A 16,100-nucleotide genomic window follows, 5' to 3' on the forward strand; every position below is an offset into this window, starting at 1 on the left:
ACATGTGATACTTGTATTTCCAAGTCAATCAGTCAAGTGTCTCATTACTCATGCCACTTTGTGTTTTTTAACCCCCCCCACGATAAAGTAACCTTATTAAGAGGTAAATGAATGGAACATTTTGAGCTTCTCCCAAAAGACTTAGCCTCAAGTTCTGGGTTAATTGCAGACGTTGCTGGAAAATAAATTTTTCCAAGGCAATAAACCTCGGGTAGATTTAAAGTCTGAATGGCCTAATGATGAATTTTTAAAACATGTCAATACCGGAGAATTAACCGATAAAGATAGTGAAAAATTTAAAACTTTCATTTGTAAATTTAAAGATGTATTCGCTCGCACTGCTTATGATATTGGGGGTAATGACTTAGATGGATTTGTCGTTCCAATTGATGAAACAGTTCCAATTAAAAGCAAAAAACAATTTTCATTACCATTTTTAATACAGGAAGTAATAATGAAACACGTTAAGGAAATGCTTCGAGCTAAGATTATTGAAGTGGGTCGATCACCATTCAACTCACCTGTTTTTATCAATGGCAAACCTAATAAAGAGAGCAAAATCTTACCCAAACATCTTTGGAATGAGGAAAAGAGTAGGTTCTTAATTGATCTTAGAGAAGTCAATAAAGGTATTAAAGATAGTCAATGGGAAATTCGCAGAATTGAAGAAGTTATAACTGATATGGCAGGAAAAAAACAATTTTCTACATTAGACATCAAACTTTCCTTTTATGCATGCAATTTATCCAAAGAAAGTCGCCAATTATTTTCTTTCAATGTTAAAGGTATGTCATACCGATTTTTAAAAGCACCAATGGGAGCTAAAAGCAGTCCTAGACAATTTTTAGAATTTTTGGGAATCATTTTTCGGGACGTCCCTAGGAAAACAAATGACGAAATAAATTTCTCTGATTTTCTGAGTTGGTACGTAGATGACCTAACAATACATACGCAAAGCGAAAAATTTGAAGATCATTTGAGACATTTACAAATTGTTTTTGAAAGGATACGTGAATTCAACCTTAAACTCAATTTATCAAAGTGCTGTTTTTTGCAAATTCAGTCAATCTGTTAGGATTCAAAGTCTCACCCGAAGGGATCTCTCCCCAGGAATAAAAGATTGAAGTGATTGGGGTGATGACACCACATAAGGACGTTTCGGACTTTCGTTGTTTCCTAGGCATGGCTTCATTTTTACGAAGTTTTTACCTTAACTATGCAGAAATTTAATAGCCTTTGGTTCGCCTAACTCGCAAAAATGTCCCACTTGTTTTTGAACCCACCGAAATGGAGGTATTTGAAAAACTAAAATCCGAACTTACTAATCCACACACAATTCTACTCCGTTTTCCATCGAAATCAGAGGATTTTCATTTGTTCACAGATGCTAGCATGAAAGCAATAAGCGCTCTACTTTGCGTAAAACGTAAAACCACGGATCACTTTCAAATAGTTACAAGCTATTCTAAAATTCTCAGCGGACCCGCGTCTAAATATGACAATCTTAACAAAGAATCATTCGCACTTTATTCCGGGATTGAAAATTCTAAAAAAAAATTTCTATGGTCCGCTAATACACATTGCTATACAGATTGCAGGGCCATATCTTATTTAAAGAGAGCTAAAGACGTAAATAGCAAGTTATACCGTATTGTTGTTTTAATAGACATTGAGCAATTTACTTTTCATCACATTCCTGGAGTTAAAAATCCTAGCGACTATTTGAGCCGCCCTAGTTCTGAATTTGTTGAAAAATACAGAAAAGTTAAGCTTGATGAATTAGAACAGGACTTTGACTGCCTTCAAGGTGAATATGTCGATTTTATTGGACTAGGAGAAAAGGAACTCAGACAGGCTCAAAAGCGCGAAAAAAAAATAAAACCAGCGTAAAAATTTTTGGAAACTGTACCCGGAAAACGATTTGATTTTTGGGAAACGGAGTCTCAGGAATCGGACCCACATTCCGTAATGTGTAATAGTCGGTCGACCGTAAGGGGTAGGCCTATCGTGCCTATTGATCACGAGCAAGTCATGACAAGGGGTCATGTTATCCAGAGGGAAGCCATTGGGGCCCCTCTAAGGGATGCAAAAAAGGGTTGCATCCATAGGGATGCAGAAAAGGGTGGCATTCCGGCGCGCAAAGATGGCACAAGCTTGTGCTCACAGGGAAATCATGATTATGAATCTGGTATAGAGTCTCACAGGCTAAAAATTGAGGCAAATGAAACAAACAAATTACCAAGGTGGCTTCTTAAATATGAGCTGGTAATTCATAATGGGATAGTATATGCAGTCGATATTACTGGAGATAAGTGACGAGTAAATAAGTTTAAATTTTTGTAGCAAAAAAACTCATCTCTACAACCATTGCCTTAATGCATAACAAACTATTGTTAGGTGCCCATGAAAGGTAAATAAAAACGATAGAGCGAGTACGCAAATTTGTAGTGTTTGAAAACTTGCCAGTGCTTGTACAAAATTATGTCAGAAATTGTGATTCATGTCTTCGTCGAAATATAACGGGTCCTATGCTGAACCCAAGTTTGGCTGAAAATATTCCTCCGTCGCACTTATTTCATGTATTTTCTATAGATATTGAATTCGCTCATAATAAAATTCTTTTCAATGATACAAAACTTAATTTTGATTTCGAATCATTAGACTTAAAAAAAATTCATACCTTTCATGAGAGAGAGATGTATTCTGAAAAAGGCGTAGATAGCCTAAAATCTATTTTGAGCAAAACAAAATTAAACAGGAAAATTGAATCAGCACAGTCCGTGAGTATTGGGATCATGACTGGCGGCACGTTAATTTTTCTAATCATACTCTGAATTTACACGGTGATTCTCCTAAAATTAAGGAAATTATAGATTTAGTATAGAGAAATGAAAAAAAAATGGTTTTAGAATTGTCGAACAAGGGGACAATGAATAATAACAAATGTGAGTAGGGAAGGAATAAAAATTAATTTAAAACGTTTGAAAAAAAAGTAATAAGGATGTATTTTTTTCAATAAAAGAGAGGGGGAGACATGTAAAGATTGTTGCTAGGCTTACGCAAGTTAGATATAAGTGTATTTCTTGTATTTAGTGTTTTATTACGTTAAGGGTATATCTTTGGTATTTAGTGCATGTTCCAATTCAAGGGTATAGTTAGGTATGTGTTGTTTTATGTACTTGTTTCTGCTTTATTTTCTATTCAAGGTAGTGGATCACATGACCAAAAACCTGCCAGCCAATGAGAGGCTACTTTGGGGGTCATGGGACCAGAATTGTATGCTTGGGCCTTGGAAGATAAGAAGGGGGAAAAGACAACTTGTGGACAGTTCAGCTCAGCTTTGAGAACCAACAGTGACAAGTGGTTAGAGGGACACCGCCGGGAGAGTTCGAGCAACCTCCATCTTTCTATAATATACGGTGCGCTGGGAGAGTTTAACAAAAACCTCCACATCACTGCCGTCGGAGAGTTCCAGTAACCTCCACTAGCCAACTATAGACGGCGAGCTTGGAAAGTGCAGCAGCCACTTCCAAATCAACGGTGCCAGCCGGTGCAAGTTGACTATAGCTCGGATTCTCTACGTCTTCAAGAGGACTGTTCACAAGTGTACTCTAGTATTGTATTTTGTCTATTCGTTTATTAAAGTAGTTTTTAGCAACCTCTTGAGTAGATACGAATCCTGCCTACCACGCTACCCAAAGTCTTGTCCTCGTGGAGGCTTGATCAACCCCCACTGGGGACCAATAAGACGGTATTTCTTTAGAGAAATAGACCATACTTCACACGTGCGTAGCTGTGTTGGCCTCAGGCGGCTTGGTGCTACGGTGAGTTGTTAGTAGTACTAGTAGTAAATATTAAGAATTCAGTCCGGATAAGGAAATTTTTTCATAAAATTCTTATGGAGAGTCACGTCTGATCCTCGAGGCTGTAAAATATTTTTCTCAATTGCAAACGGCATAAAACAAGGAAAATAAAACAAACAGAATTTTTTAAAAGTAGATTTCAAGCTCTATTTCATAAAAAAATGAATATAACCAATAACTTTAAGAACCGAGAAATTTTGTTCTCACAGTCTTATTAACCAAACTGAAATGATCCCCTTTTTTCTCCTTTATTTATTTCAGTTGATTTACTGTGTTAAACTTCATTGTCAGTTCTTTTTTTCTGCAGCTAAAATTTCAACTGAAACAATGGATCAAAAAAATGGAGTGAAGTGTTTGATCATCGAGAAGCAAGAGGAGTAACAATCTTAAAAGTAAACCTGAACTGCTTAGACTTACTGTTTCCTAGTTCTGAAATGAAATTTTCCCTAAATCGAGTCCTTTATTCATCTTAGGATCCTTTTCAGTAGGCCATGTGAGAGTGAATATAGAGGCAGACGATTAGACGATTTCAAATGCCCTGGACATTGAAAATAAATCTGATTGATTGAACTGGGATACGTTACTTTTATTTCTGATAAAATAACAATAATTTTGAGTGCAATAACAGCCGCTCCAATAACACTGAAGTTGTTTTATCTTGAAAACCGTGCGTTATTTCATAGGTCAAAATCTTCCTTTTCTTATGAATTCAAAAAAAAGGTAAAAAATTTCTACCCCTTTAATCTTTTTTAAAAAATAAGGTCGGATATATCAATGAAAATATTTAATTTCGTTATCGTTGCAGGACAGCAACAAAACAAGAATAAGCCTCTGCATGGGCAATTATAAAAACACTTACAAATTTTTATTATTCTGAGCCTAAAAAGTCGAAGAGTGTAACTGTACCAATGCAAAAGACCAAGGCAAAACACACGATAAATTCTTAAGAGAGATAGCTCAGACTGGCTTCTGAAAATGGATATTCAACATCATCTAGTGTTATCTAGTTAAAGCCTTAACTAGTTTGCAATATTTAATAAATGTTATTTCGTTTTAAACCCATATTATAGTGCCAAAGATCTACTTTTATCCACTTCACAGTTTTCGTTAGACTTGGTCTGATTATTCATGTATAGAATTCTATTCCTGTAATCTATATTCCTGTATATATTATTCCTGTATAGACAAAAAAAACGACTGTTTTTTTTTTATCGGAGCCAAAATCTCATGACACTCCTGGTGATCAAACATGACATAGATTCAGCGACTGCTGCTGAGTTAAGATTTATTGTTCGTATGAGCAAAGTCGTTGAAATAACGATGTTAGTACCATCGTGACGTTTAAAATCGAAAACTCAAACAGGTTTCTGAAAACGGACATTCAACATCACCTAGAAAAATCCGTAATATCGAATTGTGTGTCGATATTATCGATTAGTTAAATTTCTTACTTTTTTGGGATGCCACTGATATTGGCAGAAAAGTGTAGTGCCATGGATATTCTTCTATCTACTTTACTATTTTTGTTGGAATCATTCTGACTAGTGCTATCTGGAATCCAAACACACACAAAAAAACAATAACTGAACATGTTTCTTTTAAAATTACCGGACCAGCATTTGTCATAACTCTCCAGGTGATGAAGCATTTCGAAAACTGAGCAATTAATAACAATTCGAAATTTATTTTTTGTATGAGTAATTTCGTAAAAACTACTTAATTACTAATAATATAATTAATAATAATATAGTAATAATTAGTAATAATGTAGTACTTAGTAATTATATAGTAGCAATAATATAGTAATAACATAGTAACCCTTAATTAGTAATAATAAAGTAATAATAATATTAGTAATAGTAAAAACTACTACTAAATTAGTAATAATATGACGCTTCTTCTGAAAAAATCCAGGATTTATGTAAATTTTGTCCTGAAGTCTTTACAATTTATTACATTCTACTATTACCAAACTTTTTTTTTAACAGGAAGATTAAATATTACTGAATATGTGAATATCAATAGCATAAATAAACTATGTTTCTTAGAGGTTTCGAATACCGCCGTTCTATTACATTTTTTTAAAGTATAATTGGCAATCTACATAGTTAATTTAGGCTAAACCCAATTTTGGGGACTTCAGCTTCTACTGGGTTTTATACCATTAAAAGACGTTTACCTCAGGATTTGGGCTTGTACCATTTCCTACCCAAAAAAAAGCATCAGGTCCTTCACCATCATAATGTAAATTGGGTATATAAATAGTCTTCTCGTCAAGAATTGTCACATTCCCAGATCTAACACCATGAGCAAATCTTTTAAACTCAGGAAGAGTCTGTGGCATCGGTGGCTCAATGTTTGGTGGAAACAAAAGAGAGCCAAAATCAACCTAAAAGAATATTCGAATACAAGATTTAAATAATGATTAGGTAAGATTATAATATTATTATAATCTGTATTATATAATTTTTTTATATATCAAATTTTATGCATAAAGTTACAAAATTGTAATAAATATGTGACACATATGTATAGTTGTATAGTTTACTTATATAATATCTAATTTACGTTATTTATTATATAATACTATTATAATAAGATTATAATAATCTAATATCATAGGATTTAAATAATATTATAAATATAAATTGGTCAACCCAATGAAATATTATCCTTTCAACAGTATTTTCTTTTGATATCCTCGTGCCATCCAAAATAATGAATTTGGATGATGTATCTTTAACATCATTTTTATCGTTTATTTTAACCAAAATAGTGAATATTAGTCTTTCTGAGAAAAAAAGTTGCTTATGCAAGGAGCGTTAGATCTGTACTTCTTTCTCAGCAGCTAAAAAATTTAGTGGTTAAGCCAAAACTGCCATATGGTACATCTTAGTCTTGTTTGATTCATAAGTCCTATTGGGAAGGCGCCAGGGCATCAACACGTCAGGACCACTACCATCGGGACATCGACAAAATCCGTCAAAACACCGACAATAATTCTGTCAGAACATCGTCATGTCAGGACATCGACAGTGACAATCCCTATCCGTCAGAAATTCGACAGTCATAACATCGACACGTCAGTTCATCAACAGTCGCAATCGCTACCCGTCAGGACAACGAAAGTCATAAAATCAACACGTCACAACATCAAAAAAAATTTCATAACGAAAATCCGTCAGAACCACTAACCGTCAGATCGTCGACAGTCATAACATCCACACGTCATAACATGTAAAAATTTATATATATATATATATATATATATATATATATATATATATATATATATATATATATATATATATATATATATATATATATATATATATATATATATATATATATATATATATATATATATAACTTTACTTCGTTTTTTTCGATGTCCTTCATCAATCTTAACGTTTTTCAAAATAGACTCTCTACTTGTTTAAACCCCATATAAATTGCCATCCCAGCTTGAATCTTTTCAATCTGACTTTCTAGATAGAGAGTGTCCCATTCCCGTTAAAAAGAGATTGAATAGAACGAATCATTCTCACGTTCAAATTTCCCACAGTAGTTTTATCCGGCCGTCATCATGATAAATCAAAGAAAAAATCGACTTTTTTACTCATCAGATTAGGAAGATCGTCAACGAACTGGAACCATTTTGATGAAATCAGATTAGAACGATGAAACTGCACTAAGCCTAAGTCAATGACTAAGACTGCCAAACATAGCAGTTTCTTAAAATGTCGGTGAAGACGGTTTTTTATGTAAGAAAATTTTTCTTTGAATTGGAGAGGGGGGTTGGTGCCTTTGGTAGAATTTTTCAAAGGGGAGGGAGCTGGGATAGTCCATAGAAGATTTTTTACTGACACTACGCCCTTTGCCTAAGTAGGCCTATTGCTTAATTTCCAGACGGCAAAATACATTTTTGTTGAAAATAGACTTGCCATTATAAAGAAAACCTTAATCTAATAAGGGGAGTGTCTTTTCTTTTCCCTTTTTTGGACATACACTTATTTCCACAGATTGTTTCCAGATTTATTATTATTATTATTTTTTTTTTAAGCGCAACTGTCTCAACAAGCAAGCAAAGAGATCATTTAACAAATTTCTTATCACACCTCGGGAAAATGACATTTTCTAGCAGTTTAGTCCGTAAGACAGCAATTTTGGCCCAAATAAGAGCTATATGTTACTCAACAAATATTCTGAGAAAGAAAGGAATTTTTTATACAGCCTCTCAGTCTCAGAACCCAAATATACGAACAGAAACTAATCTGTATATGAGGGGGGCTTCCCCCTCCTCAGCCCCTCACGTGCTGCGCTAAAGTTTTTTAGTGATTCAAAAAATCTTATTTCACTTAAAAGGTCCTTGTGTTTCTGGAGTCGTTCTTAAAGAATTTGGCCTTTGAGTCCATCCTCAGCGTAAAGAGGGGTCGAGGAGGGTGAATCCCCCTTCATATGAGGAATTTTATTCTGTTCGTTCAAGGTTTTAATTTTGCTCCTTACTTTCAATTGAAAAAAACTTTTTTTTTATTTAAGTTCCTTTCATTTTTCAAATTATGCCATAAAATCCACCTTCCCCTCTATATGGAATATTTCTCCCTGAACATCATACCTCCAGGAAAAACCGCTCGTGCGGAAAATTTCTTCGTGGAAAATTTGCCCCCTGGAAAATCCTCCCCAAACCATTCCCTCCTAGCTGAAAATTACCCCCGGACTTTTCCCCATGGAAAATTCTCCTTACTTTCATTTGAGTATATTTTTTATGTTTAATTTCTGATAATCCTCAAATCATGGTGGGACCCCCTCGTGATGAATTTTCCCCGGAAAATTACCCCATGGAAAGTTGTTCCTCAAAAAATTTCTGTAGAATATATTTCCCAATAACAAATACTATATTGCACAAATACTATTCTCAAATACAATTACACAAATAAATGCTACTCTCTTCTTTTTATTCTCTTCTCTTTTTTTCTTATACTCCACAAGCGCCATTTTCGTATATGATGCGGGTTAAAAATAAATTGTTATTATTTCTATTATTATATGCAAATAATGGAAAAATTGAATAATTTACAGCCTTCCCCGTGTAAAATTTCCCTTGGAAACTCCCCACGGAAACTTTCCTTCCCACGGAAAATTCTTCTCGAGGGAAATCCCCCCCCCCCAGAAAATTAACCCCGACAAATTTCTCCATGTTTCCCAATAACAAATACTACATATAAACAATGGAAAAATTCAATAACTTACACCACTTTCCCCCTGGAATGTGGGGGTCATGTCGTCCCCAGAGGCATAGTTACTAGACCTTTCAACTATGCTAAATCAGATGGCTATCTCAAAATTTTGGTCGGATCTCATTGGAGATCAAAGGAAAGTGGGAGGGGAATTTCAACTTCCATTTGACTGAGCCCTCCCCCAATCTTCTCGAACCATTGGTTTGATATGATCATCCACGGGGATAAAAAAAACAAATAAACATGCATCCGTGATCTTTCTTCTGGCGAACAAATGCAAAATTTCACATCTTTATAGAGGGGAGCTTGAAACATCTATAATAAGATTTTCTTATATGCTGAATCTGATGGTGAGATTTTCATTAAGGTCCCTGAATTTTTGGGGATGCTTCCCTCCTTTTTTAAAAAAATCAGGCAAATTTTTTCAGGACCATTGGCTCGATACGATTACCCCTGAGAAAAAAAAGAAAAAAGAAACACGCATCTACGATCTTTCTTCTGGTGAAAAATTTAAAATCCAATGATTTTTTTAGATCGGAGCTTGAGACTTCTATAGTAGGGTTCCCTGATTTTCTGAATCTGATTATAGAATTTTCTTTAGAATCACTGACTTTTTGGGGAAGTCTCCCCGAAAATCAGACAAATTTTCTTAGGCTTGTAGTTTTTGATGAGTAACATTAAACTTAATGAATCTTACATATTTAAAATTCGCATTAAAAGTCCATTATTTGACGTATTAATTGTTATCAAAATTCCTTTTTTGAAAAAATCAACACTGATCCCGAACCAGCAGCTCCGAGATGGAGGGGGGGGGTCAGAATCTACACCTATTGAGCTAGCCAGACTTGTTTGTTTTACCCCTTGGGTATTTTTAAATATAAAAATAAAAGGGTTTCCAACAAACATGTTTTTCTCCAGATTTACCCTTATTGACTGATCAGTTATTTACGTATATTGTTATTGCTTTTGGTATTTAGGTTATTTTGTTGTCTTAACTTTGAATTTTTCTTAAAGTACGTTTTCTATTTTAGTAAAATGGAGCTTGGATTTTCATTATTTTTTTTGAATATGCAGGCACACGGTTATGTCTGCTATGGGATTTTAGAGTAAAGAATACCGATAATATTCACAAAAGGTATGATCCATTTCCCGTTTATAAATTTGACAGTAGACTAGCGATGTTTTAAATGGTTAAATTCGTTTAGTCGTTACTTGTACATAAATTTACATTGGATATTTTAAGAAAATATTATTACTTTTAAGAACATGCAGAACACCGGAATATTGACCTAAGTATATTCACCCCTCCAGCACATTGAATTATACTTTATTGTGCAAACCAGAAACTAACGTGGAGACTGAGCAAATAATTTACTATTTTAAGTTAAAAAAGGAAAAAAAAAAATCTAAATGTGCTTGTTGTCCTAACATAAAGCGCAGGGGGTTTAAGGGTGGAAAGCCCCATTCATATACAGGTTTATTTCTGTTCGTTTTAAGTTTTAATACTTTTCTCCGCTTTTATATGAAAATAAATGGTTTATATATATATATATATATATATATATATATATATATATATATATATATATATATATATATATATATATATATATATATACATATTACTGCACAAATCAGATAGTTAACTTGGAGATTAACTTGAAGATATTTTGATATGTTTAGTTACGCAAAGAGCAAATCTAGATGCGCTTGCTGTCCTAATCGGCTTATGTTGAAAGGAGACCAATCATTAAATAAGATTGCTTCTGCTTCTCCTTCAATACGATGACGATTTAAGCCTCAGTAATATCCTCATGTCGATTGAAGAAGGGAAACAGGTAATCAGAAGGTATTAACTTAAGCTGAGGATTTAAGATGGAAGTTTCTTCTAATTTGATGTCCTAGTGAAGTGAAAATAGTTTTTTTAATCCTCGGAAATACCAAGAATTGATTAGGCGTTTTTTCCTGATTTTTGCTAACGCATTTGACTAACAATTTGTCTGCTGTACACACACACACACACACACACACACACACACACACACACACACACACACACACACACACACACACACACACACACACACACACACACACACACACACACACACACACACACACACACACACACACACACACACACACACACACACACACACACACACACACACACACACACACACACACACACACACACACACACACACACACACACACACACACACACACACACACACACACACACACACACACACACACACACACACACACACACACACACACACACACACACACACACACACACACACACACACACACACACACACACACACACACACACACACACACACACACACACACACACACACACACACACACACACACACACACACACACACACACACACACACACACACACACACACACACACACACACACACACACACACACACACACACACACACACACACACACACACACACACACACACACACACACACACACACACACACACACACACACACACACACACACACACACACACACACACACACACACACACACACACACACACACACACACACACACACACACACACACACACACACACACACACACACACACACACACACACACACACACACACACACACACACACACACACACACACACACACACACACACACACACACACACACACACACACACACACACACACACACACACACACACACACACACACACACACACACACACACACACACACACACACACACACACACACACACACACACACACACACACACACACACACACACACACACACACACACACACACACACACACACACACACACACACACACACACACACACACACACACACACACACACACACACACACACACACACACACACACACACACACACACACACACACACACACACACACACACACACACACACACACACACACACACACACACACACACACACACACACACACACACACACACACACACACACACACACACACACACACACACACACACACACACACACACACACACACACACACACACACACACACACACACACACACACACACACACACACACACACACACACACACACACACACACACACACACACACACACACACACACACACACACACACACACACACACACACACACACACACACACACACACACACACACACACACACACACACACACACACACACACACACACACACACACACACACACACACACACACACACACACACACACACACACACACACACACACACACACACACACACACACACACACACACACACACACACACACACACACACACACACACACACACACACACACACACACACACACACACACACACACACACACACACACACACACACACACACACACACACACACACACACACACACACACACACACACACACACACACACACACACACACACACACACACACACACACACACACACACACACACACACACACACACACACACACACACACACACACACACACACACACACACACACACACACACACACACACACACACACACACACACACACACACACACACACACACACACACACACACACACACACACACACACACACACACACACACACACACACACACACACACACACACACACACACACACACACACACACACACACACACACACACACACACACACACACACACACACACACACACACACACACACACACACACACACACACACACACACACACACACACACACACACACACACACACACACACACACACACACACACACACACACACACACACACACACACACACACACACACACACACACACACACACACACACACACACACACACACACACACACACACACACACACACACACACACACACACACACACACACACACACACACACACACACACACACACACACACACACACACACACACACACACACACACACACACACACACACACACACACACACACACACACACACACACACACACACACACACACACACACACACACACACACACACACACACACACACACACACACACACACACACACACACACACACACACACACACACACACACACACACACACACACACACACACACACACACACACACACACACACACACACACACACACACACACACACACACACACACACACACACACACACACACACACACACACACACACACACACACACACACACACACACACACACACACACACACACACACACACACACACACACACACACACACACACACACACACACACACACACACACACACACACACACACACACACACACACACACACACACACACACACACACACACACACACACACACACACACACACACACACACACACACACACACACACACACACACACACACACACACACACACACACACACACACACACACACACACACACACACACACACACACACACACACACACACACACACACACACACACACACACACACACACACACACACACACACACACACACACACACACACACACACACACACACACACACACACACACACACACACACACACACACACACACACACACACACACACACACACACACACACACACACACACACACACACACACACACACACACACACACACACACACACACACACACACACACACACACACACACACACACACACACACACACACACACACACACACACACACACACACACACACACACACACACACACACACACACACACACACACACACACACACACACACACACACACACACACACACACACACACACACACACACACACACACACACACACACACACACACACACACACACACACACACACACACACACACACACACACACACACACACACACACACACACACACACACACACACACACACACACACACACACACACACACACACACACACACACACACACACACACACACACACACACACACACACACACACACACACACACACACACACACACACACACACACACACACACACACACACACACACACACACACACACACACACACACACACACACACACACACACACACACACACACACACACACACACACACACACACACACACACACACACACACACACACACACACACACACACACACACACACACACACACACACACACACACACACACACACACACACACACACACACACACACACACACACACACACACACACACACACACACACACACACACACACACACACACACACACACACACACACACACACACACACACACACACACACACACACACACACACACACACACACACACACACACACACACACACACACACACACACACACACACACACACACACACACACACACACACACACACACACACACACACACACACACACACACACACACACACACACACACACACACACACACACACACACACACACACACACACACACACACACACACACACACACACACACACACACACACACACACACACACACACACACACACACACACACACACACACACACACACACACACACACACACACACACACACACACACACACACACACACACACACACACACACACACACACACACACACACACACACACACACACACACACACACACACACACACACACACACACACACACACACACACACACACACACACACACACACACACACACACACACACACACACACACACACACACACACACACACACACACACACACACACACACACACACACACACACACACACACACACACACACACACACACACACACACACACACACACACACACACACACACACACACACACACACACACACACACACACACACACACACACACACACACACACACACACACACACACACACACACACACACACACACACACACACACACACACACACACACACACACACACACACACACACACACACACACACACACACACACACACACACACACACACACACACACACACACACACACACACACACACACACACACACACACACACACACACACACACACACACACACACACACACACACACACACACACACACACACACACACACACACACACACACACACACACACACACACACACACACACACACACACACACACACACACACACACACACACACACACACACACACACACACACACACACACACACACACACACACACACACACACACACACACACACACACACACACACACACACACACACACACACACACACACACACACACACACACACACACACACACACACACACACACACACACACACACACACACACACACACACACACACACACACACACACACACACACACACACACACACACACACACACACACACACACACACACACACACACACACACACACACACACACACACACACACACACACACACACACACACACACACACACACACACACACACACACACACACACACACACACACACACACACACACACACACACACACACACACACACACACACACACACACACACACACACACACACACACACACACACACACACACACACACACACACACACACACACACACACACACACACACACACACACACACACACACACACACACACACACACACACACACACACACACACACACACACACACACACACACACACACACACACACACACACACACACACACACACACACACACACACACACACACACACACACACATTCTGTCATATCTAGATTAGGAGAGGCTTACCCTTAACTTAAAATCGAATGTTTGTGTACATATCATGTTTTGGCAGAGAAAAGCTGATGTGTTTGTCAAACCTCTTGATCCTGGATTACGC

The 16,100-nt window shown here is 38.8% G+C and overlaps 1 protein-coding gene across 2 annotated transcripts in view; it reads right to left on the reverse strand.

Moving 5' to 3' along the window:
• Positions 1-16,100, reverse strand: part of LOC148952821 (protein Skeletor, isoforms B/C-like) — a 258,085-nt gene that overhangs the window by 129,568 nt on the left and 112,417 nt on the right. For both annotated transcript variants that reach the window (XM_089088109.1, XM_089088110.1), the window contains exon 5: positions 6,043-6,252. In XM_089088109.1, the coding sequence (XP_088944235.1) occupies positions 6,043-6,252 (210 nt within the window). The remainder of the gene's footprint in view (positions 1-6,042; positions 6,253-16,100) is intronic.

This window comes from Artemia sp. Qi Xiang Cuo, chromosome 4, assembly GCF_049724085.1.
Source record: "Artemia sp. Qi Xiang Cuo chromosome 4, ASM4972408v1, whole genome shotgun sequence".
Taxonomy (NCBI): Eukaryota; Metazoa; Arthropoda; class Branchiopoda; order Anostraca; family Artemiidae; genus Artemia; species Artemia sp. Qi Xiang Cuo.